The 26,721-nt window shown below is 33.9% G+C and overlaps 1 protein-coding gene across 1 annotated transcript; it reads left to right on the forward strand.

The window, feature by feature from the left end:
* Nucleotides 1–14,321: 14,321 nt before the first annotated feature.
* LOC106829615 (olfactory receptor 4P4-like) lies at nt 14,322–15,260 on the forward strand. The gene has a single exon (XM_014838818.3). The coding sequence runs from the start codon at nt 14,322–14,324 to the stop codon at nt 15,258–15,260; it is 939 nt and encodes a 312-aa protein (XP_014694304.3).
* Nucleotides 15,261–26,721: the final 11,461 nt, after the last annotated feature.

Consider the following 26,721-nt stretch of genomic DNA (forward strand, 5'->3'; position numbering starts at 1 on the left):
TATCTCATTGTAGTTTTGATTTTCATTTCCCTAATAACTAATGATGTTAAACATCTCTTCATGTGCCAGTTGGTCATATGTATACCTTCTTTGGAAAAATATCTGTTCATATCTTCTGCCCATTTTTTGATCAGGTTTATCATTTTTTTATTGTTGAGTTGTGTGAGTTCTTTATACATTTTGGAAATTAACCCTTTATCAGATATATCATTTGCAAATATTTTATCCCCGTTTGTGGGTTGTGTTTTCATTTTATTGTTTTCCTTTGCTATGCATAAGCTTTTTAATCTGATATAGTCCTGCTTGTTTATTTTTTCTTTTCTTTCCCTTGACTGAGATGTGGTATTAAAAAAGATACTGCTAAGACTGATATCAAGAAGTGTACTGCCCATATTTTATTCTAGAAGTTTTATAGTTTCAGGTCTTACATACAAGTGTTTAATACATTTTGAGTTAATTTTGTGTATAGTGTAAGATAATCATTTACTTTCATTCTTTTGCACATGGCTTTCGAAGTTTCCCCAACACCATTTATTGAAGAGATATTTCTTTCTCCTTTGTATGTTCTGGCTTTTTTGGCAAAGATTAGTTGTCCATAGATCTGTGGTTTTATTTCTGGGCTCTTGATTCTGTTCCATTGATCCATGTGTCTGATTTTGTGCTGGCACCATGCTGTTTTGATTACTGTAGCTTTCTAGTATATTTTGAAGTCAGTGATTGTGATGCCTCCAGCTTGTTCTTTTTTCTCAAGGTGGCATTGGCTATTCAGGGGTCTTTTGAGTTTCATATAAATTTTAGGATTCTTTGTTCTGTTTCTGGAAAGAATGTCCTTGGGATTCTGGTTAGAATTGCATTGAATCTATAGATTGCTTTAGGTAATATGGACATTTTAACTCTGTTCATTCTTCCAATCCAAGAGCATAGAATATCTTTCTATTTCTATGTGTCTTCTTCAATTTCTTTCAATAACGTCTTATAGTTTACAGTATATAGGTCTTTCAACTCGGTTAAACTTACTTTTAGGTATTTTATTTATTTTGTTTCAGTCATAAGAAAGAGATTGGTTTCTATTTCCTAGTTCATTATTAGTGTACAGAAATGCAACTGATTTTTGTGTGTTGATTTTGTACAGTGCAACTTTACTGTTTTTGTTAATTATTTCTAAGAGTTTTTGGTGGATTCTTTAGGGCTTTCTACATATAGAATCATGTCATCTGCAAATAGTGATGGTTGTATTTTTCTGGTCCAATCTAGATCCATTTTATTTCTTTTCCTTGCCTAATTGCTCTAGCCAAAACTTCCACTACTATCTTGAATAAGAGTGGTGAGAATGGGCATCCTTGTATTGTTCCTGTTCTCAGAGGAAGAACTTTTAGTTTTTCACCATTGAGTAAGATGTTAACTGTGGATTTGTTATATATGGCCTGTATTATGTTATTATGTTGAAATGCTTTCCTTCTATACCCATTTTATTGAGAGTTTTTAGCGTAAATGGATGTTCAATGTTGTCAAATGCTTTCTCTGCACCTATTGAGAACATCAGGTGATTTTTATTCTTCATATTGTTAATGTGGTGTATCATATTGATTGATTTATGGATGTTGAACCATCTCAGCATCCCTGAAATAAATCCCACTTCACTGTGGTGTATGATCCTTTTAAAGTATTATAGTGTTTGGTTCGGTATTTTGTTTAAGATTTTTGCATCTATGTTCATTGGTGATATTGGCCTGTAATTTTCTTTTTTTATGTTGTCCTTCCCTGGTTTTGGTATCATGGTAATGTTTGCCTTGTAAAATGAATTAGGAAGCATCCCTTTTCTTCAATTTTTTGTAATAATTTGTGAAGGATAGGAAATAAATCTTCTTTTAATGTTTGATAGAATTCATAAGAGAAAGCATCTGGCCTTGGACTTTTGTTTTTTGGAAGTTTTTGATTATCGTTTCAATCTCTTGTTTTTGATTGATCTATTCAGATTCTCTATTTGTTCTTCCTTCTGTTTGGGGAGGTTGTATGATTCTAAGAATTTGCCCATTTCTTATACCTTACCAAGTTTTTTGGTGTATAGTTTTTCATAGTATTCTCTTATAATCCTTTGTATTTCTGTGGTGTCTGTTGTAATTTCTCCTCTTTCATTTCTGATTTTATTTGAGTCTTCTCTTTTTTTTTGAGTGAATGTGGTTAATGGTTTGTCAATTTTTTTTTAATCTCCTTAAAGAACCAGCTCTTAGGTCCACTGATCCTTTCTATTGTTTTCTTAGTTTCTGTTTCATTTATTTCTGCTCAAAGCAGAAGTATTTATTTCCTTGCTCAAAACTTTGTAAACCTTTGCCTTTTTGGTTCAGATGTGACGACTTCCTTTCAACATTTCTTATAAGGCAGGCCTAGTGTTAACTAACTTCCTTAGTTTTGTTCATCTGGGAAAGCTTTTATTTCTCTCTCATAACTGAAGGATAATTTTGCTGTATAGAGTATTCCTGGCTGATAGTTTTTGTCTTTCAGTATTTTTCATTTATCATTCCACTCTCCCATAGCCTGCAGTGGAATCTGCTGAGAAATCCACTGAAAGCTCGATGAGGGTTCCTTTGGAGGTTATCTTTTTCACTTTGCCTTCCCTTAATATTCTTTCTTTGTCATTGACTTTTGATAGTTTTAACATCAGGTGTCTTGGAGAAGGTCTTTTTGCACTGAGGTAATTAGGATTCCTATTAGCTTCATGTACTTGCATGTCTAGATTCTTCCTCAGGTTTGTGAAGTCCTTTGCTTTTATTTCTTTTTTTTAATAATCTCTCTGATCTTTTCTCCCTTTCTTCTCCTTCAGGGGTATCTATTATCCTTATGTTACTTCTCCTACTTGATTTACATATTTCTCATAGAATTTCTTCATTTTTTAAAAATCTTAGTTCTCTCTCCTCCATGTGAATCATTTCTTGATTTCTATCTTCATGCTCACTAATTCTCCCTTCTATATGGTCTGCTCTATTGTTAATATTTTATACTTTATTTTTCTTCTCATTGTTTTCTTCATCTTTAGTATTTCTTTTTGTTTTTTGTTCTTTAGTTTCAATGTCTGGTGAAGGACTCCTGTTTATTAATTTTATTTCTGAGCTCAGTGAACTGCCATTCTGAGTATCCCTATTATTCATGAGTTTCTTCATAATAGCTATTTTGAATTCTCTGTCAGATTGTTATCTTCTGTGACTTCAAGTTTGTTTCTGGAGAGTTGTCATTCTCCATCTGTTCTGCCATGTTACTACAGTTCTTCATGGTATTTGGTGAATTGATCCTCTGCTGGTGCATTTACAGTAGTAACCACCTTTCTTATTTGGTTATGGCTTTAGCTACTTTGGTTCTGCACTGCTTCAGGTTGTATTTGAGAGCCTGCACTTTCCACCACCCATTGCCTCTCCTACAGGTGTCATCAGTGCTCTCTTTGTGCTGCTTGTGCCTCTGAGGATGCTGGTGCTTTGCCTGCTTTTTATTTCACTGCAGTCTCAGCTGTTGCCACCAACTTCACCAGGCTGTGAGCACTTCTGCTGCTTCTTGGGTTGCCTGAGCCTCATGTTTCCCCATTTTCTCTCTTTCTGCTCTCCATGGGTTCACGTAATGTTGCTCTGCACCAATTGTGCTGCTCCTGGGTTATCTGGGTTCAGATGTCACTGTTGTATTCAAGGATCTAGGTTCTTGTAAATAGCCCATGGTGCTGGTAGAGCAAGTGTCATTCATGTCACTACGGGAAGCTGGGTCTCAGGCTCTGCGGTGGTTCCTGAAGCCTCCAGTTTCAGGGGCCACCTGCCATTTATTGGGGAGTAAATGGGCTAATCCATAAGTGTTGTTGATGCTCCTGTAGTCTATGGTGACTGGTGTGAGCCAGTGTGCTTTTTGAGACTTCAGGTAAGGGTACACTTCTACTGCTGGTGAAATCCACATTTTGTTTGCTGTCTGCACTGCTGGAGAGACCAGTGCAGCTACCAGGGAAGGAGGACGGGGCTAGTTCACTGCTATCGCTGTGTGTTCTGAAACTTCAGGATTTGTGTGTCACCCACCACCGCTGGGGAAGCAGGAGCCACAGACTCTGGTCACTGGTCCTGGCATGTGCTGGTGGTCTGCTCTGAAAACTCAGCACCCTGCCCCCACTAGGGAAATTCATATCTTGAATGTTGTTCCCGCTCCTGGAAAGACTGGTGTCACTGAGTCACTAATGGGGGCTGGGTCACTTACACCACTCTATGTCCTGAAGCCTTAGGATGTATGTGCCACTTGACACTACTGGGAGTGAGGCAGGGGCCAATCCATGAGTGTAGTGGTTGACCTTGCAACCTGTGGTCAATGGTTGCAGTGTGCCAGTTTAAGGGTCTGCATTTTTGGATCATCACTACAGATCTCCCCCAGTTCCATTGCCTCCCAGAGGTCCAGTCCACCCCCTTCAGATGTATAGAAGCACGGAACACTCACTTGTTCTGGTGTGCTGTGCAGGTAGTCCTTTCTGGTCACTGGATGTCTGGTTGCAGCCTAGAGGAGAGAGACAAATGGAATGACTCACTCTGCCATGATGCTGATGTCACTCCTGAAAATATTGGTTTTTAAGTTGTTAAATTTATCTGCTTTAATGTCTTCATAATATTTCCCACTGTCCTGTTAATGCCTGTAGAATCTGTAATGCTGTATGATATTTCATTCTTGGTATGAATAATTTGCCTATTTTTCTCCCTGGTTCCCTTCTCCTATATTTCCTCTCTCTCTCCCTCCTCATTATTTTAGCTAAGACTTTATCAGCTTTTTGATCTTTTCAAAGAATCAACTTCTTGTTTCATTGATTTCTCTATATTTTTGTTTTCTAATTCACTGATTTCTTTTCTTATCTTTGTTATTTCCTGTCTTTTATTTACTTTCTTCTTAATTTCCTTTTATTTTTCTATCTCTATAAGTAAAAACCTTTGGTAATTGATTTTAAATATTTTCTTTTTATATACATATATCCAAAATTCCATATGAGGACTTTTATTGCTTCCCAAAAATTCAGATATTTTGAATATTCAATTTCATTGATTTAAAAAAATTTTTAATTTTTTTTCTGAATTCTTTAATTGAGGTAACATACAAATACTGTAAAATTTATCTTTTTAACAATTTAAAATGTACAGTCTATTGGCTTTGAGAACTTTTACAATGTTGTGAAATCATTGTAACTATCTAACTACAGAACATTTTCATCACCCCACTCCAATGAAGCAGTCAATTATGATTTCCCCCTACCCCTAGCATCTGGAAACCACTAATCTGTTTTCAGTTTATATGGATTTGTTTATTCTGAACAATTTCATATACATATTACCATACAATTCCTTGTCTTCTGTGTCTTCTTTCACTAAGTGTCTTTTCAAGGTTCATCCATGTTGTAACATATGTAATCACTTCATTCTTTTTTATGATGGAATAATAGTCTACTGTATGGGTGTACAACAATTTAGCTATCCATTTGTCAGTGGACAGACATTTGTGTTATTTTGGCTATTGTGAATACTGCTGCCAGGAATATTTATATACAAGTTTCTTTGAACATTTATTTATATCTTTTAGATATATATCCTTGAGAAGAATTGCTGGGTCATGCGATGATACTATGCTTAACTTTTTGGGGAACTCCAACTGTTTACTCACAGATCTACACCATTTTACACACCCATCACCAATATACAAATTTTCAAATTACTCCTTATGGTGCCAACATTTGTCAGTTTCTTTCTTTTTTTCATTATGGCCATACAGTGGATGTGAAGTGGTTTCTCATTTTGATTTTGATTTTCATTTCTCTGGGGACTACTGACGTTAGATATATTTTCATATGCTTGTAAGTTATTTGTGCATTTTATTTGCAGCAATGTGTATTCAAATCCTTACACATTTTTTTAATTGAACTGTTTTTGTTGTTGAGTTGTGAGTGTTCTATATATGTTCTCAGTACAACCCTTATTGAATATATGATTTGCAAATATTTTACCCCATTCTGTGGGTTTTCTTTCAGTTTCTTGATGTTTTTCTTTGATGCACAAGAGTTTTTAATTCTGTTAGGGTCCAATTTATCTTTTTTCTTTCTTATGCTTTTGTTGACATGTTAAAGAAACCATAGCCTAATCCAAAGTCACGGATTTTCCTATATGTTTTCTTCTAAGAAACTCTGCCTTAGCCTTCACTTCCCGCTTTCACAGAGCCTGAAGGTCAGTGGCTGTTGAAAATTTAGTGTCCTGAAATTTTTTTAAAACGTATCCAACCCTGATGATATGCAAAGTATTCTAGATTCCCTATTATACACAGGACTTTTTCAATGCCTTTTTTCTCACATTTATCACCTTTCTCACCTACATTCTTTCAAGGTTTTCAATCTTTCTACTGAATTTCTTGTTTTATCATTTGCATCAGGCACTTGTGGCCAGTATGTTTGCATTTTGATGATTTTGACAAAAACTTCCCTGGAGGTCATTCCAGCAGGGAAATTTCCAAGACACGTGAAGCAAAGTCAAACCAGTGAGGCAATTCTTCAGGGAGACACCACAAAATTCAAAACACACAATCATAATTCTTTGAGATGAAATTCTGTATTGTTCACTCTGCCAAGGGACATAAGGAATGTATGCCACCATCCCCATTGCTCCCACTGAGCTGGGAATTAGGAAATGGTAATTAAGTTAAAATGCCAAAATGTTCTCTTTCCAAAATTTATTAGCCTCTTTCTTCCCTGGCCACTTTAACTTCTTGATTGTGTTCCATAATCCTGAATCTTTGGAAAAAAGTTTAGCAGTAATTTAAATAGCTGAACATACACCTCTGATATGACCCAGATATTCCATTTTTAGGTATTTACCAAAAAATAATAAAAGCTTATGTATATACAAAGACTTGTACATGAATATTAAAAACGGCTTTATTTGTTACAGCCAAAATCTGTAAAAAATCCAAAAATCTACCAATGGGTAAATGAGTAAGCAAATTGTGGCATAGCCAAACAATGGAATACTACGCAGAAAATTGTAGAAATATTTTACTTGCATGATAGTCTATTATCTAACAATATTGTAACTTTTGTCTATTTTAATTGTATTACTTACAATACAATATGGACATGTAATTGAATTTTATATATTGGTCTTATAGCAGACATTATGCTGCTCTACTATTTCTAATAATATCTATAAAATCCTTAGATTTTCTGCATGAATGATCATTTCACCTGTGAATAATATGTATTTCCTCCTTTGCACTTCCTATATATTAGATGTTTGCCTTATTGTGCTGATTATGACCTGCATCATAATGTTGAATGAAAGTGGTGACAGGAATGAACATCTTTTTCTCATTTTTGATTTTAGACAGAATGTGTCTAACTTAATCTCTTTTAGCTAATGTTTTATGTAGGATTTTTAATAAATGCTATGTTTTAGTGTTATGCAGTTTCCTTTATAATGTTAATTTACTTTAGAGTTTAAATAAGATAAACATTTAATATGATTAACATTATCATTATCATATGATTAATATAATATTAATATTATTACATTAATAATGGAACTTATTACATACTTTATATTAAACTTATTACATACTTAAACTTATTACATACTTTATATTAAAATAATTACTTAATTTTCCTTTTAATTTCTAATTTGATAGATATATCTATCAAGATTGTAATAATGAACAATTCTAGAATATCTAGGATAAATCTGACTTGGTAATGGAACATTCATTTTTATATAAAATTAGAGTAGCTTTGTTAATATTTTGTTAAGGTTTTGTACTGTCTCAATTTTAGAGGAAAATGGGCCAACAATTAATTGTATTTCCTTGTAGGGATAGTCTTGCAACAGGAAGTAATGACAGTTTGCTTTTTACTCTTCAATGGAAGATTTTGTATAAGAGTAGGATTATTTATTTTGGAAAATATAATAAAATCTTGTAAATCCTTTTAGGTCTGGTATTTCTCTAATGGAATTATTTTTAATTAACTATATTTCTTACTAAAGTCTAGATAGGCTTTGTAATTCTTCTTGAGTCACTTTTCGTAATAATTTTTTCGAGAAACAACTCTGTTTCTACATTTTCAAAATTATTGGCATTCAATTGTTAATAGTTTATAGTTTTTAATACTCTTTTAAATAAGTAGTTATGTCCTTCCTCATAAGTATGATTTATTTGCATTTCCTCTCTCTTTTTGATGCATATTTCTTAAGGTCAACTATTTTGATAAGGTTTTTTCCAAAGATGAAAATTTTGTTGCTCTTTCTTTTGTACATTTTTTAATCCATTAAAGTCCATTATATTTTTCCTAATGGATTTTCTTCTTGGTTCTCTAAACTATTTTGTCTTCTAAACATAGAATCCTTTTAATTTTTCCTTTTTCCTAATGTAAAGTTTATATATATATTTTAAAGCACCACTATTGTTGCATTTTACAATATTTGATAAGTAGTATGTTCCTTTTAGTTCAATTACAGGTAGTGTTAAAAGTTTCCATAATGATTTATTTCTTAATAAATTAGATATTTACCAGGGTATAGTTTTTATTTCCAAATATTGTATATGTGTGTGTATCTACTTTATATCTATCTATATCTATTTGTAGATCTAGATCTATCATTTATTGCACTCAGAATTTTGTGTAATGTCACTTCTTTAAAATATGTTGACCTAAAGCAATCCTGAGAAAAAGGGACAAAACTGGAGGCATCACATTCCCTGATTTTAAAGTATACTACAAAGCTGTAGTAATCAAAACAGCATGTTGCTGGCAGAAGAGCAGACACATGGATCACTGGAACAGAATTGAGAAGCCAGAACTAAACCCAAACATTAAAACTCTTTTCAATAAATGGGATTGAGAAAATTGGAAAGCCAGATGCAAAAGAATGAAAGTAGACCATTATCTTACACCATACACAAAAATTAACCTAAAATGGATTAAAGACTTGCATGTAAGACCTGAAATCATAAAACTCCCAGAAGAAATCAGTCAGTATGCTCTTTGATATTGGTCTTAGACAGAAAACCATCAAAAAAATGAAAAGACAGCTTGCCAATTGGGAGAAGATATTTGTAAATCATGTATCTAATAGGAGATTAATATTCAAAATGTATAATGAACTCATATAATTCAACAATAATAAAACAAACAACTCAGTTAAAAGATGGGTAGAGAATCTGAACAGACATTTTTTCCAAGAAGATATACAGACAGCTAACAGGCACATAAAAAGACATTCTACATCACTAATTATTAGAGAAATGCAAATCAAAACCACAACGAACTATCACTTCATGCCTGTCAGAATGGCTAGTGTTAAAATGATGAGAAATGAAGTGTTGGAGAGGATGTGGAGAAAAGTGAACACTCATACACTGATGGTGGGAAAGTAAACTGGTGCAAATTATAAAAAATTATTGAGATTCCTAACAAAATTAAAAATAAAACTACCATATGATCCAGCTATTTAACTTCTGGGTATTTATACAAAGAATGTGAGAATGCTAATTATATGCCATTATGTTCATTGCAGTACCATTCACAGTAGCCAAAACTTGGAAACAACCTAAGTGCTTATCAACAGATAAATAGATAAAGAAGATATGGTATATGTGTGTATGTGTGTGTATATATATGTATATATACACACACACACACAAACTGGACTACTACTCAGCTATAAAAAATATGAAATCTTGCCATTTACAACAAGATTGATGGACTTTGAGGATATTATGCTAAGCAAAATAAGTCGATGGAGAAAACTACCATATGATTTCACTCATTTGTGGAAGATAACACAACAACAATAACAAACAAATCATATAGGTACAGAGAATACATTGATGGCTACCAGAAGAGAAGAGGGGCTCAAGCTGGGTGAAAGGGATAAAATGGCATATATGCACAGCAATGGATGGCACCTAGACTTTTGGTGATGAACATAATGTGGTCTATACTGAATTTAAAATATAATGACGTACATTTTAAATTTATGTAATCTTATAAAACAATATTACCACAATTGAAAATAAGGTAAATAGTTAAAATAAAATATGTTGAGGCTTCTTATGATCTAATAATTAGTTTTGTAAATATTCTACTTATGCATCAAAAAACATATTCTTTGTTGGATGTATAACTTTATATACGAGTCTATAAACTTAAATTTTGTTATGCAGATATTTTATATCCTTTTTGACTGTTGTCTAACTTACTCATCAATATTTGAAAAAGAAACATAGTAATATTCAACTATGAAGAATTTTTATGATTCTTCATGTAGATTCATTTAATTTTGTTTCAAGCATTTTAAGTCTATATTATTAACTTCATGTTAGGATGAATGTTGAGTCAGGATCATGAAGCAAGGAGAAGACTGAGTCAAATTCCATATATAAAGAGGAGTACTGTAAGACAACAGTTTCAAGATGTGAAGATCTGTAGGAAAACCACAAGTGTGCAATACCCTGGGGCCAGTAAGTGTTGAATAAGTTAGAGTACAATGGATGTCCAGCAAGGCAAAGGGAATGAACGGAAATGAATAATTAAAAGAGGAAAAATATAAAATAAAGTAAACTTTGGAGAGTCCTTGTGTTGACCTTGAGGATCATCTGCTATGAACTAAGGATTAGGATTTACTCGACCTATTCCTTTTGGGTTCTGCCTCTCATCCAAGGAGAGAAAAAAAAGACAAAATAAAGCAAAACAAATACAAGCTAAAATAAGAAAGGAAGATGATTATCCATTGTGACATTTCCCAGTTCTAACCAATACTCAAATTCTAGATGATACTGAGTAACACAATAATGGTGTACACAGCTTCTAAGATTCCAGTGAGTGCAATTAAAAATTAAGAAATTACTTCCAGATCACCATCATAATGCCATTGATGTTAGGTTGATGTGGAAAATATTATTAGTCTTCTGATGCTTTCAGCATATTTGATAATGTGATAATAAAGATTTAAATATTTATTAAATATATATTATGTACTTCAGTCTTTGAGGAAATTATTCTAGGAGAGGAGAGAGACAGAAAAACAAATATCTATAATATTGCATCAGTGTTATAATATTACAGAATACTGAATCATTCTTGTGATAAACCTCAAGAGATTAAATGAAAGAAATGTCTCAAATCCATCTGTATGTGCACTATAATAGTATTGTCTTTATTTTTACATTACAACCACATACACTGGCTGATGTAAAATGCCTGTGGGACTTTTTCCCGCTGTTCCCCTTGTCCTTTTAATTCAAAGTATTCCCAGCAATATTTTCCTAAAGATTTCTTTTGGATGAAAGACTCATGGTGAAGTCAGAGGTGTTCCATATTTATATGCTGTTTCATAGCACAATCTCAGAAAAATAAAAAGAACCAGCCTGAAGGATCACCTGAAATTCCAAAGAAACATAAAATCTTGCGTGAGTAAGCATTATAATTACTTATAAGTATATATGTATAAAATAGTTGAAATTTTGAGCAACTATTTTATATAAATTTTTGTTTTGGTAACTCAAAGTTTTAGGTTTAGATTTTTCTAAGTTAGTTTTCTTGGTGGTTATTTTCAAGAGAGGGCATTCAGGAAAATCTAGATAATAATTTGATGGCAAATCGAGGGTTTTAAGGCTTTATTTGTATGTGTGAGGAGACATTTAAGCATAATGAAAAATGTATGAGCTTCCAAAACCTAGAGAAATGGCTTAGATAGACTTCCCCTTAGCACTTGTGTAACCTTGGGTTCTACTTTCCTTATTTGACAAACAGAGACAATAATACAATAATATATACTTCATCAGGTCATTGTGGAGATGAAATGGTTGGTAATTGAAAAAGTATTAATGTAATGCCTAGAACGTATAATTATTTGTATATGATATCTAAACATTTTACTCTAAATACATCAAGTAATGAAGCTCATGATTTTCAATTTCACAATTTTTCTTTAACATATATTTGATAGTTAAAAAATCAGAAAAACCATTTCAAATTGCCCTCAGTGGATATTTACACTATCCATATACCCTCATACACTTAGCCATAAATCCTACTTCCCAAGAATCTTATTTCAATGATTTTTTTCCTTTCAAGCTATGGTTGACTTGCCTTTGCAAAAAATTCCTCACAGAGATTTTTCTCAAAGAATATAAAGTTTAAAGGAAAGATTTTTGTGAGGCAGTCTTCAACTGAAAGGTATGTGAATAGGTGGACTTCATATTCCTCACTCCAACAACCCTGTGTATCTAAACATATATGTGGGTATGGTTTGTGTGTATGCCTACGTGTGTGTGTGAAAGAGACAGGACAGGGAGCAAGAGAGAGAATGGGGAGAGAGAAAGAAAGGAAAGAGCCTCAGGGAGATTTTTGTAGATTAAAAGAAGACTAGAAGCAAAATAATCTGGTGGCTACGTCAGCATGAGGTAGTTTGTTCAGAGGGTTTCTAGTAAAGAGTCTATGGACATTGCTTTGAAGGATATTTTCCATTTTAGTCTGTATTTTCCAAACTTATGTTCAATCATTGTAATTTAGGCAGGACTGGCCCAAATGTCAAGAGATGCTGAGGCTCATACCAATGCTTAGGAAATATTCTAAACTAAAAGCTGCACTTTCTAAATTCAATTCTGTATACAATTTGATTCTCTAGTTTTTCTACAGTTTTGTACCATGATTTTAAAGTTATCTTTAGATTTCTTTACATCTTTGATCAGGTACTTCCACATAAATAAAAACCATGTTTGGATATTCTCAATACATACATAAAAAAGTGCTTTGCTATACTCTGCTTTGAACCCAGTGCAACCTTACACCAACACTCACATTGTTTCCTTAAACCTAATGTAGTCTAATGGGTCATTCAATTGATCTTCTTCAGCAAATTTCAAAAATACACAGGTAAAACCAATTAACTGATAAAAATGCCAATCTCTATTTTCTAGTACAACAGTGTCTTGCTCTGCAAACATTTGTTGGAGTACCATTCCATGGGGTTGACAAGTTAGATTCATAAGCTCTTTATATTGAATGTTCTTTGCGTGGGCTTCATTTATTCTACTCTTGGCGTAAGACAAATAGATCCAGTATTATTAATTCCACTTACGAGTTGAAGAAAAGGCTCAGAGAGGAGGAATGGCTCAGTGCTAACAAGAAAAAACTAACAGAACATCTGAGACTGGATGTTCATCTTCATGATCGTGAGATGAGGGATCTGTCCACTACATCATATTTTGCTCCATTGATACAATTGAAATTATCAGTCTTTCAGTCAAAAAAATGTGATTTTTCTGTGGAGAATATTCTGTCCTTGGTTATGGGTAAAAGGTGATAACTTCAAAATATTCACTCTCTATTCCTAGGTATACTTCATCAAAATGGCAGCACTGTTCTAAATATGAGTTAAAATAAGCAGGTAATTCTTCAATCACACTGAGTTCTTCAACATGTTAACAGAAAACAACTAACTCTCTAAAATGTTTCTGGCATTTCGATAGTGACCTCTAACATGTGTCTTTAGAATAATTAGCAAAAAAGTGATGCTTTTCTTTAACAACCTCTGTTCCTATATTCAGATGCCTAGCTTTGTGCCTCCAGTTCCCTATTTCCAGCCTCTCCATGTTCTGAATCTTGGACAAACATGTCAAGGAGGAGAGTCACTGAAACAATTTTCAATTAATTCAGCTATGTTTTTCTATGTTTGAGAACCTTTATTATTATTTCAAGGTAAATTATTTAGTTTAGGATATGGATTGTTTGCGTGTGATTAAAACTTTGTACATAAATTCCGTGTAGCATAGAGAAGAAGAGGAACTTGCTTATATTTATACAGGTAGTTAATAGCAAGGATAAATATATCTTTTATAGAGGTGGACAAGAGCTGGAATCTTATTTGGTCAGCAGATAATATTACATAGCTCCCAAGAGCGTAGAATCTGGCATCAGACAGTTTCTTCTTAGGTTGCTACTTGATATATTAATGAATTTGTGTAGTTAACTGAACCTTCCGATTTTTTGTTTCCCTATATCTGAAATGAGTATCAAATGTTATGAGTTAAATTCATTCAAAATGTTTACAAAAGTTCTACACATACTATGTATTTTCATTTAATATCATTTGATATATAATGATGCCCTTAATCTAAAAAATATTGAAAAGATTGTCTGTAGTAAATCCTGTATGACCTACATCTTTTTTAATGTATAAATCTCCCCCAAAACTTAAAAAGTCATACTAAAGATGTATTATATTCTGTCCATTTCAGATGAATTGAGTTTGTTCTGTGTCCTGTGAATTCAACTCCACCTCATGGAAAATCAGAACAATGTCACAGAATTTGTTTTCATGGGGTTGTGGGGAAATAAGCAAATAGAGCTGCTGTTCTTTTTCTTGTTCCTGCTCTGTTACCTGACAGTCTTAATGGGGAACTTCATTATCTTACTCACAATCACCTGCAGCCATCTAATCCAACAACCAATGTACTACTTTCTCTGCCACCTTTCCCTCATGGACCTCTGCTACACCTCCACTGTGGTCCCCCGGCTAATCAAGGACTTAGCTGCAGCAAAAAAAAATATTTCCTATAACAACTGTATGACCCAGCTCTTCACTGCCCACTTACTGGCAGGTGTGGAAATATTTATCTTGGTATCCATGGCCTTTGACCGTTATGTTGCCATTGTCAAGCCTCTGCACTATATGGTCATAATGAACCGGCAGAGGTGTAACATGCTGATTGTTATGGCCTGGGTGGTGGGTTTTTGGCACTCTGTTGCTCTACTGCTCATGGTACTCAATTTACCTTTCTGTGGTCCTAATCAGATAGAGCACTACATATGTGATGTGAAGCCTCTTTTGAAACTTGTGTGCAAAGATATTCATGTTGTTAGTATCTTAGTGATTGCTAATTCAGGGATGGTGGTGGTTGCCATTTTTTTTGTCCTAGTAGCTTCTTATATACTCATATTATATAATCTTAGGACACACTCCTCTGCAGGACGATGCAAAGCTCTCTCAACCTGTAGCTCTCACATAACGGTTGTAGTTTTATTCTTTGTGCCCTGTATCTATACTTATGTTCTACCTGCAGGGAGTGAGAACAAGGATAAGGAAATCTCTGTGTTTTACACTGTGATTGCCCCCATGCTGAATCCTCTCATCTATACCCTGAGAAATGTGGAGATGAAAATCACCATGTGGAAGGTATGGTCTCAAATGGCACATTCAAATTTAAAGTTCCTAAGGTGATATTCATTGTAATTTCAGTCCTGTGTCCCAAGATAATTTATTCTTTGAGATGTTATAGAAAGCGTATAAACTTTCTTTGTGGAGTTGAAGTAAATGACATCTGGCGTTATATGAACCAAATAAGCAAGCTACTGTGATTCAGAATGGAATCTGCACTTTAAAGGGTCTGACTAGTTCCAGGTGTGACTACTTCAATTTAAGGAATGCAAGACATGTCCTTCAAAAACACATCTCTGGTAATATCACCAGCTTCTCCAAAAATTGATATTGAACCCTGGTTTCCTTGATATAAAATCCAACTTTCTCAGTTGTCTATCAGAATTTTTCAAAATTGGTCTGAGTATAACTAGTTAGTCTCAGAAATCACTAAACTGGAAGAAAGTATGGTGTTATGATGATAGGCTTTGGGGTCAGGGACAAATTGGTGAACTGACTCTGTAAGTTTGTATCTCTGTACCTTTGCAATTTGCTTTAATTATTTGAAATTTTTTAAACAATTTTTTAAATTTTTAAAAAATTTTTTAAAATTTTTAAATTTTTTAAAATATTTTTAAAATATCTATTATATAGGGTAAAAGTATACTTCATAAAGTTGTAATATTACTTCGGCTAATGCGTGTGAAGTTTTAGCATGGTACATGGCATACAGGAAACTCATCTTGGTCATTTTCCTCTTTCCTTACCCTTCATCCTATGTTTCCCTTTTCTTGGGTGCTTTCACTGGACCCCTCTACATTCTCCACACGTTCTCTAAAATATCTCACCGCTATGGTTTTATTTCTGCTATCCCTTCTGCTTACGACACCTCCACCTTTATGCTTTAGGGTCCATGTCTTACATACAATTTGTACTCCTGATGTTTTCTTCTTTGGGAAGATTTTACAGATCCATCAACAGACCCAAAATATTTCTGATACCTACCCTGTTTTTTCATTGGCATTCAACTATACATTTACTTTATTTCAAATAATCCTTTGCTCTATAGTAGTGTTTATTCTTATGAACTGCGTTTTACCAGTTTGACTGAGCCAGGTGATTATGTGTTGCATCTTTACTTTTCTTTGTATCTTTTTTCCAGCAATAAAGCTGGTACAAATTAAGATGTAAATAAACAGTTACTGAATTACATTGAAAAATATTATCTTCTCTTATTTGACTGTATACATTGTTCTCACGCATCTAGAACTTTTCCTTTTGTCTTTGACAATCATGCACTAATAATAAAATATGAAATGTTAGATAGGCTAAAAATTTAACATAAAGCTCATCTGTCTATCAGGGAGAGAATGAAATTCAGCAGACTCCTACCACCTGTAATGTCTTTTAACTTATTTATTTTTTGAACTAAGGAGGTACTAGTCTTCTAATTTTTGTTTATTCCCTTGTCCATTGAGAGACATAACCCAATCTCAGCACTGTGCTTTGGTTCCCATTTGTCTCAGCATTTCTCTCTGCCCAGGCACTTGTCTTATCAGCAGAATGATTTCATTGCTTCTACATCACTTGTTAATAAAGAGAGTTTATGTCTCCTTTTCCAATCTTGATGACTCTTTTTTTGTTAACATGTGTTCAGCAAAATTTCAGTATAATATCAATGTATAAAAAATTGTTTCTATTAGAACCAAACAATCAGAAGATACTGTTTATAATGTCATATGTAGTAGCATCAAAAATATGACACAAGAATAAATATCACAAAATATGTGTAAAAAATGTACATGAAAATTATCGAACTTAGTTGAGAGAAGTTAAAGTAGACAATGATAGAGAATGATAGACAGCAATCCATGCTCATAGATCAGATGACATGACCACATTGAGGTCTATTCTATACCCCTTAAATTAATCTCAAATAAACCCACCACAAAAATTAAAGCAGGCATTGTTTTGCAATATAAACAATTACTTTAGTGTTGAAAATGAAAGGATATACATTAGCCCACACAACTTTGTAAAAGAAGAAAACTTGTAGAACTTACACTACCTGATTTAAAAGTATATTATAAAGTTATGGTAATCAAAGTAGTTTCTTATTTTCAAAAGGTAGACAAGTAGATCAGTGGAACAGCCTAGAGAGTCCAGATGTATACTTGCACATTTATGGTCAGCTAATTGTCAACAGAGATCTGTAGGCAATTCAGTGAAGAAAAGAGTCTTTCCAACAAATACTGATGGAATAATTGGACATCTATAGGCAGAAAAAGTAAACCTCTACCTATATATCACAACTTGTATAAAATTTAGTTCAGAATAGATCCAGATCTAAATGTAAAATACAAGTGTATAAATTTGTTACAATGAAATATGGGAGGGAATCATCATGATTTTGAATTAGACAAAGAGTTCTTAGACAGGATGCTAAAAGTATGTCCTATGAAGGAAAAGAGTGATAAACTGGACTTCATCTAAATGAAAACTTTTGCCATAAGAATGAGACAGCTAATAGGGTGAGCAAGCAAGTTACATGCTGGAAAAAATATTTTAAAATTATATAATTACTAAAGAACTACTATTCAGAATATATAGAAGTCTTTCAAAACTCAGTAAGATGAAAATGAACAACCCAATAAAAGTATGGGTTAAAATGTTGAACAGATATTTCATCAAGGAAAACATACCCATTGCATAAGTACAAGAAAATACACTAAACATCATTAATCATTTGGTAAATGTAAATTAAAAAACTAAATGATATGGCTACATACCCATTTGAACGGCTAATTACTGAGTGTTTGCAAGTATGTGGAACAAGCAGGACTTACAACCCCCACAACTGGGCATATAAAATTGTACAACTACACTGGGAAACAGTTTGGAAATTTCTTTACAAATTACATACAAACTTCCTATATGACCAGACTTTCTAGTCCTTCACATTTTCCCATTTTGTACATAAAAAAAATTGTACATGAATTACTATAGCAGCTAATTAATGGTAGCCCAAATTTGGATGCAACTAAGATGCCTAAAATTGAGGAAAGAGATAAACAAATTGTGGAATTTTCATACAGTGGAATGACCTTAGAAGTAAAAAGGAATGCACATTGATATATAAAAAAACACAAGTGAATCTCAGAATATATAAGTTGAGTGAAATAAACCAGATACTCCCCTCCAAAAAGCAACCCATACAATATGCTTCCATTTTTATAAAATTCTAGAAAATGCAAATTAATCTACTGTTGTAGAAACAGATCAGTGTTTTGTTGGGCATGAGAATGGAGTGGGAGGATAGAATTACAAAGGGGCATGAGAAAACTTTGGGGAACTATTGATATGTTCATTATCTTGGTTTAAGCAATGGTTTTATAGGTATACACATAGGTCAACATTTTCATATCATATATGTTAATTCTGTATTGTATTTCAATTATACTTCAATATATACTTGAAAAATATATATTCTTGTAATTGATCCTGTTACTTTTCCTCTGGCCATTCTGGGACTTCTAGATTTAGAAGGGAATTCAATGACACTTCTCAAATTATCTGTTCAAAAATGCATGTAAACCTTGTAGATCCTTCATGTGCTTAATACTTAGGTGCAATTTTACCACTTTTCATTATTTGGAAAGTTATAAAGAAATATAAATTTTGGAAATAAGTCAATATAACCCTTGAAACCAAAGGTATTGACAGGGGATTCTAGAAAAGAAGGGTGAAAAGAACAAAATCAACTCTTAGCAGAGAAAGTTAAGATCACCTGAAATGAATTCAGGAATTGGGATCGTAAATGAGGTATTTCTACACATCTCTAAGGAGTATCGTGGTATGTTTGTGTGTGTTATTGGTAGAGATATGACCAGTTATCTTCTCCTTCATATTGACACAGGCCAAGTTGAAGAAATTTTGCCAACATCAGACATTCTGTTGAAAGAGAAAACCAGTAAAACACAAGATTCTGATATCTTTCATTCAGAAGTTCTAGAATCTCTCATTTCCTCAGGGTTGCTACACTTTCAAAGCCTAGAGGTAGGTCATAAACATAGAAAAACCTGTTTCTTTCACTCACAGAAAGAAGTGTCTTTTTTTTGTTTTCTTTAGTAGCTGTTTGAGCTAGTCATTTAACCTCTAGAGGCTTGTGTTGTTATCTGCACAGTAGAGGTAACACTACTTATGTCAAAATATGCATTATTGTGAAGAAGAAATGATATAATGAACTTAAAGCAAGAAATAACTTCTCAATACATTATTGTTATTATTAATGTTTTGTATCAGATAAGATACTATAAAAATTGATTTCCTGAAGTTTTAGTGTCTGAAGGAAACTTTTAATATATGGATTTGTGTCTGAGAGAGGGGAATTGGTTAACTGAACTTGAGTGTGTACGACCTGCAGAAATGACATGGCATAGGAGAGAGGAGACAAATGGTAAATAGAATATATATTTTGTGTGTGTGTGTGTGAAGGGAGATCGGCCTTGACCTAACATCTGTTCCCAACTTCCTCTTTTTGCTTCAGGAAGATTGCCCCTAAGCTAACATCTGTGCAAGTCTTCCCCTATTTTGTATGTGGGATGCCGCCACAGCATGGCTTGATGAGGTGTGTAGGTTTGTACCCAGGATCCCAACCCATAAACCCTGGGCTGCTGAAACAAAGCACATGAACTTAACCAATACGTCACTCGGCTGGCCCCAGAATAAAAGTTTTGCTGTATATTGAGTGCTGACTTCCTCTGATATTTTCATTATATCCTCACTTAATGATACACCATTTGTATCCTGATATGTGTATGGGGAGTAGAATGTCTATTCTTTTATCTTTTCTTTCCTCCCGTCTTCCATTCTCTAGCCAACTATTCCATCCGTGTTAGGCCCTGGAAACAAATAACCTGGTTCCAGTCCTGATCTTTCAGGTCACTGATTTTATTGATCTATCTAATCTGTGCATGTAGGTTACTCTTGATAATGATCCACATTTGAATGACAGCTGTCTGTCTTTGGTTTTCTTTGTCCTTTCTTAATTCATACTTTCTGGAAGCTAACTTAATACTATTCTATGCTACATTATTTGTCCTCTTTTTCATCAGAAAGTGAGATCCGCAAAAGCCAGGCAGAGTTTCTCTGACTAGAATATTTTAGTGTCTCCAGAGAAACAGTGCCCGAGCCAGGCTAACACAAAGAATTAAAGTTATTCCAGAAAATGCCAGAGACACCAGGGTCATTATCATGGACAGTGGCTCAGAGGCATTTGGTGAAGATCTGTTTAGAAATGCCTCTGGGATTATAATTTCTTAGAGGTTTCAAAGGCCTATTAATTTTGTGTTGTCATATCACTTTATATTCTGCATTCTGAACCAAACTTATTTTAAGCATAAACATAAAATAAATTACTCCTAGGACGTAAAATAGATGTTTGGTTTTGTAAGAATTTTGAAATACTTGTTTTTAAGTCTGACGATCCATTCTTGCATTCCTGATGGTTAGTGTATATTTAACTTCCACTTCTCTTACAAATGTATACAATATTCCAAGACACGTTGAGATTTTAAAAATAATTTTACACAATTCACCTAAATCTGTTTAAATAATTGTTTGTAAATCTCTGCATTCAGATTTAGATACTGGAAAAAAAAACTAGAGTGAATATCTTAAGAGGAAGTTCTTTACTCAATCTAAAACTCATTTTACAGATCAGATAAGTCAATGAATTAATTATGCCACTCTTCTTGGAGAATGTTCCACTGTGCTTTAGGATGATTATACACTAGTTAAATGTATTCTATTTAATTTCATTCTTAAGACCATACTTTCTCTGTAGCATAAAATAATTTTCTTACTATAAAGATATTTTAAGTGTTCACCAACCTGCTTATCTAACAGTTAACTTTAAAAAAATTTGTTTTAGGTAAATAAATTTATCTGTGAAATAAAGAATAGTCCATCTCCTAAACAAAGAATCAGCATTAACTATAATAAAGATAAAATTGATCAAAGACCCAAAAATTTATTACACTCTATTTAAGTACTGTTAACTGTTGAAAACTATGAGTATTTTTGCTTTGTTAAAAAATATATATATAGTTAGGAACCCTTAAAGCAATATTAAATTCATAGTAGGGACAAATTGAGTTTTTCTCCTTGATAACATTAGAATTTAATAATAATTTAAAGTAGAATCGGTTTCTCATAGTATGGATCATTTTTTAATGCTATATCAGTTACCTATTCACCATTTAAAATGATCTTAAAGACACAGGTTTTATATTTGTGAATCACTGTGTTTGATGGCTTCTAAATTAGGTGTGAGTTAATTCATCAACACTGGATAAAACAGTTCCCATAGAGCATTCTTTGCATTCCACCCACTCTATTTCCATTTGTATAAATAATATCACATTATAAGTAACTGTACAAAATATGCAAATGTATTAATCTTTCATCCATTGATTAACGAAACAAGTAGTCACTGAGTGCTGACAACAAATCTCTCTTAGAGCTACATCCTGTATCATCTTCTTTTATTGACTCTAATTGCCTAGATTACATGTAAAAACATGAAATTTCTAGTAAAAGTCATAAGAAATAAACAATTCAAAATGGGCAATTACATTTTTTGACTCTATGGACAAGGCAAGTATATTTTAAAATGTGCAAAAATTTTTATTTTGTTAATTATGTAAATTAAACTTTTATTGTTATCTAAATAATGTAATTAACAGTAATAACATGGTTTCTTTAAAATCAATCTAACATTTAAAATAATCTTTAATTACATTGATGGTAATGTTGAAAAATGATATCATTATACTCTTTTCACATTAGATTTCACAACTGATTTATAAAATAAGACACAGGGGCTGGCCCCAGGGCCTAGTGGTTAAGTTTGCGCACTCAGCTTCCATGGCCTAGGATTTTAGTAGTTGGGATCCGGGGTGTGGACATGGCACTGCTCATCAAGCCATGTTGAGGCTGCGTCCCACCATAGCACTCACAACTGGAATATACTACTATGTACTGGGGGGCTTTGAGGAGAAGAGAAAAAAAGAAAATATTGGCAACAGATTTTAGCCCAAGTGCCAATCTTAAAAAAAAAAAAAAGACAGAGCCGGCCCGGTGGCACAGCGGTTAAGTGCACACCTTCTGCTTCTCGGCAGCCCAGGATTCGCTGGTTCGGGTCCCGGGTGCGGACGTGGCACTGCTTGGCAAAAGCCATGCTGTGGTAGGCGTCCCATGTATAAAGTAGAGGAGATGGGCGTGGAATTAGCTCAGGGCCCGTCTTCCTCAGCAAAAAGAGGGTCGGCAGTAGTTAGCTCAGGACTAATCTTCCTAAAATAAACCCCCCAAAAGACAAAAAATATACTGAATTCTATACATCAGGAATAACTAATATTAACATTCGATGCATGTCAATCCATTTGTGGCAAATCCTATATTGTTATTATCATGCTACTAATTTTTATACAGATTAATGTTTTCTTTCTTTTCAGATATTCACAAACTAAAATATATAGAGAGACAGAGAAATGTTTCAGAATTCATCCTTTTGGGATTTTCTTAAAATAAGAACATACAAATATTTTTCTTTGTGCTCCTTTTTTTTTGTGTGAGGAAAATTAGCTCTGAGCCAACACCCATAACAATCTTCCTCTACTTTTTGTGTGGGACACCTCCACAGCATGGCTGATGGGCAGAGTGGAGCTGGCCACATCTGGGACCCAAACCATGAACCCTGGGCCACCAAAGCAGCATGCAGAACCTTACGCACTCGGCCACAGGACTGGCCCCTTGCTTTGTACTCTTCTTATTCTGTTATGTTGCCCTGTTTATAGGAAACCTCCTGATCGTTTTCTCCATTTGATGCAGCCCACTTTTTAATCAACCAGGTTATTTCCTCAACCAGGTATCCCTTATGAACATCTGCTATACCTCCTGTGTGACACCCAAACTCATTGGTGACCTACTACTGAGAAGAAATACCATTTCTTATAGTAATTTCATATTACAGGTCTTTACCATACACTTCTTTGGAAGTGTTAATGTCTTCATCATTATAGTCATGGCCTTTGATCGTTGCTTTGCCATCTGCAAACCTCTCCATTCCATGACTATCATGAACAAGACAAGATACAGTTTCCTAGTCTTGGCTGCTTGGGCTAGTGGGGCTGTCCATTCCTTTCCTCAATTTTCAATGGCAATCAAGTCGCCCTTCTGTGATCCTAATGAAACTGATCACTAATTTTGTGATATATTTTCCTTTGCTGAAAGTTGCCTGTACTGATAGCTACATCACTGGTACCCTTGTAGCTGCCAATTCAGGAATGGTCACCTCAGTGATGTGGGGGACTGGAATTGGCCTCTCCAAGATATGTCTCTTTGTTATGAGGAAGCCTTTTGCTCTAAGAAAAGGATTAATTGGAGAAAGGGTTTCCTACATCTGGGAATAGAATAGATGATTGGCTGGCAAGGGAATAAACTAGTTTTAAAGGAGAAAAAGAAGAAGAGAAGGTTATAAGAAGATAAAATTTTTGTGATAATGAAGCAAGCTATCCATTAAAGCCAGTACCAAGTATAGAGGGAAGATTTCCAAGAAGAGAAACTCCATGTTTCTCAGTGACCAATCCCTGAAAAAATGTATAGAGTTAAGCTGTTGTAAAATATATAGTGCAAAAAAGCAATTGCTTTGGCTGGCGAAAAGTGAATGAAAGTTATGATCATCAGTGTTGAGGAAAGTTGATAAATATGTCACTGTAAACATTCCCTTTGTAAAAGAATACTTTTATTTTTTGAGGAAGATTAGCCCTGAGCTAACATGCCTGCCACAGCTGGATTGATAAGCCTGCGGATCTGCTCCTGGGATCTGAACCTGTGAACCCTAGGCCACCAAAGAGGAGTGCGTGATCTTAACTGCTATGGCCCCAGGCCAGGCCCAAGAATACCTTTTTAATAATTAAGCCTCAATTTCCTCTCTGTTGAAGGATATTGGCAAATATTATTTTAAAACTTGAATTTAAAAAGTCAGAAAACCATTTATTTTGAGAGATTTATATTTTCTTCCTTTTTTTTAGCAAAACCAGTTGTGGTTTACTCCTTGATCATGTATAGGTAATGTCAAACCAGTTAAACTATAATGAATCCAGCCTCCATGACTTATCAAGCAGGACGATATAGTCATCTCAGAGGCATACTGAACTTTGAGGCATCAAATATATATCTTCTGAAAAATAGTGGATAAAGTAGATAAAGGGGAAAATAATTTAAAGAGTAAGGGAGGTTCTGCCCTGCCCAATATTGCAACCAACGTTAGAGTGTGCATAGGATGTGAGATGCTATTCTGATCCTTTTTTTGGTGGTTTTCAGCTGTTACGTACCTCTAATAGTAAATGTATCTTGCAGAGATGAATGATTGGATCCCACTTTTACCATTTACTAGCTGTGTGACATTGGATAATTGTAACCACACTCAATATACACCTCATATCTTGACTTTTCAACCCAATGTGTATAAGATGAGACGTTATACTTTTATTACTATTAATAATGGCAATATATGAAAGATGCGCACACACATATAAAAATAAATATCTGAAAATTACTGGATTTTCTGTATACTAACTGTAACTAGTGAGAATGAGAAGATCTAATGGAAAAATATATTGCCTTCTCAATAACAACAAAAGAGATGAAATATCTAGGAATAACTTAATAAGAAATATGAGATTTATTTGAGTAAATGGCAAGATTTTATTGCAAGTTATAAAAGAAGATTTCAATAAATAGAGCTATAACATGCTTTTGGATGAGAGAACTGAATATTATAAAGATATCAATTCCTATCAAATTAATTTATAGTTATTACTCTAACCCAAATCCCAATAGTGTCATTTTTGGAATATGACAAACCATTCTAAAGTGCATTTGGAAGACAAACAAGCAATCATAACTAATATATCTTGAGGGGGATAAAAGGAGTGATTAGCTTTCCCAGAAAGTAAAACACAACAGAAAATAACAATAATATTATCAATTTGTTTCTACTGCTAGTGTAGTTTAGTAGAAAAAAATACATATGCCAGAAATAACCTAGGGAATATATAATATGATGCAGATAAAGATGGCATGACAAAGAAGGAAGGAAGGGGAGAATTTTTCCATAAATTGTGCTAGATATTAGTGTGGGGTAGGAGAGGGTTGAAAGAGAGAATGGAGAGAAATTGTTTTCCTGAGTGTTTTTTTCTATGTACAGGGGTTTCAGCTTCAGTCACACTACAGACTTCTCTCTCAAGCCCTCACTTTCTCCCTCCCAGAGTAGGAGGAAGGAAATATCTAATAAATGAGTTTAGAAGAAAGTGCATGTGGCTCAGGACCCGCCTCTCCCTTTTGGATGTGCCTGCCTGTGGAGAGGCTGGGTGCTGTTCTGCTCTATGCTCTGTGATCCTGTAAAGAGGCAGTTCTTGCCCCCACCCCTCCCCTTAGGGGATTCAGTGAGGATCTAGCATGCCTTGCAATTGGGGGTGTGAGACAGCTAAATCTAGGGGTGAAGTGTTACCAAAAAACTTAGCAAAAAACTTAGCTGTTTATCTAAAATTACGTGTTCTAATTGGCTTTAATTAGTAATAAAGAAGACACTGCTCTCCCCTCAGAATAGAGTGACTTTACTATATATATATAAAACAATGTAGAGATTTATGTTATGGAATCATTATAAAATGGTTGACATAGGAGGTTTTAAAATAAAAATTTAAAAGTACAAAGGCATATGCACTGTCAGTGTCTTTTGCCTCCATACAACCTTTTTCAGCACTACCAAAAGACTAATGGAAAAAAGAGAATTTTGGTAAGAAGTGTTAATTTACAGTGCATGTTTGTGTGTGTGATTTGAGTATTTTTATACAAATCAGCTATTTTTGTTATAAGAACAGACTTTATGAGTAAGAAATTTATCACATACTCAAACTTTGTTGGAAAATTGGAAAATAGATATGAATAAGCCTAAAATAATTGACCCAATACTGTACTATGTTTCCTAATTTCTAGGTGTCTCAGCTGGCTAACTGGACCCAGAGTGGAATCTTTCCTTGTCTACAGATATAGCAATATGAAGACAAAATATATTAAAGTAGAGAAATAACTGAAGGGAGTATATATTAGCAAAACTGTGGCATTTAATGTTTAAATGGGTCACTCAACCAAGAAAATGCCTCCTATAAGGGATAAGAAGCAAAGCTGTATGACAAGATATTAGTATATTCCTTCATTAAATATTTATTGGGCTCCTAATATGTGCTATACACTTTGCCTATTACTAGGAAATTTGCAGTGAAACAAATATGACAAAACACCTACTTTCATGGAACTTAGAGTTTACTGAAGAATGAAAACAAGGGAAGCACATCAGGGAAGGAATATGAAAGAGAACCACTGATGGAAGCTGTTAAGACTTGGCTTTTACACGTTCAGACTGATTTTCCCATCAACAGGAGGGAATTAAAGAAAGGGAGTGTAATGTAAAGATGTCAAT

This window comes from Equus asinus, chromosome 17, assembly GCF_041296235.1.
Source record: "Equus asinus isolate D_3611 breed Donkey chromosome 17, EquAss-T2T_v2, whole genome shotgun sequence".
Lineage (NCBI taxonomy): Eukaryota > Metazoa > Chordata > Mammalia > Perissodactyla > Equidae > Equus > Equus asinus.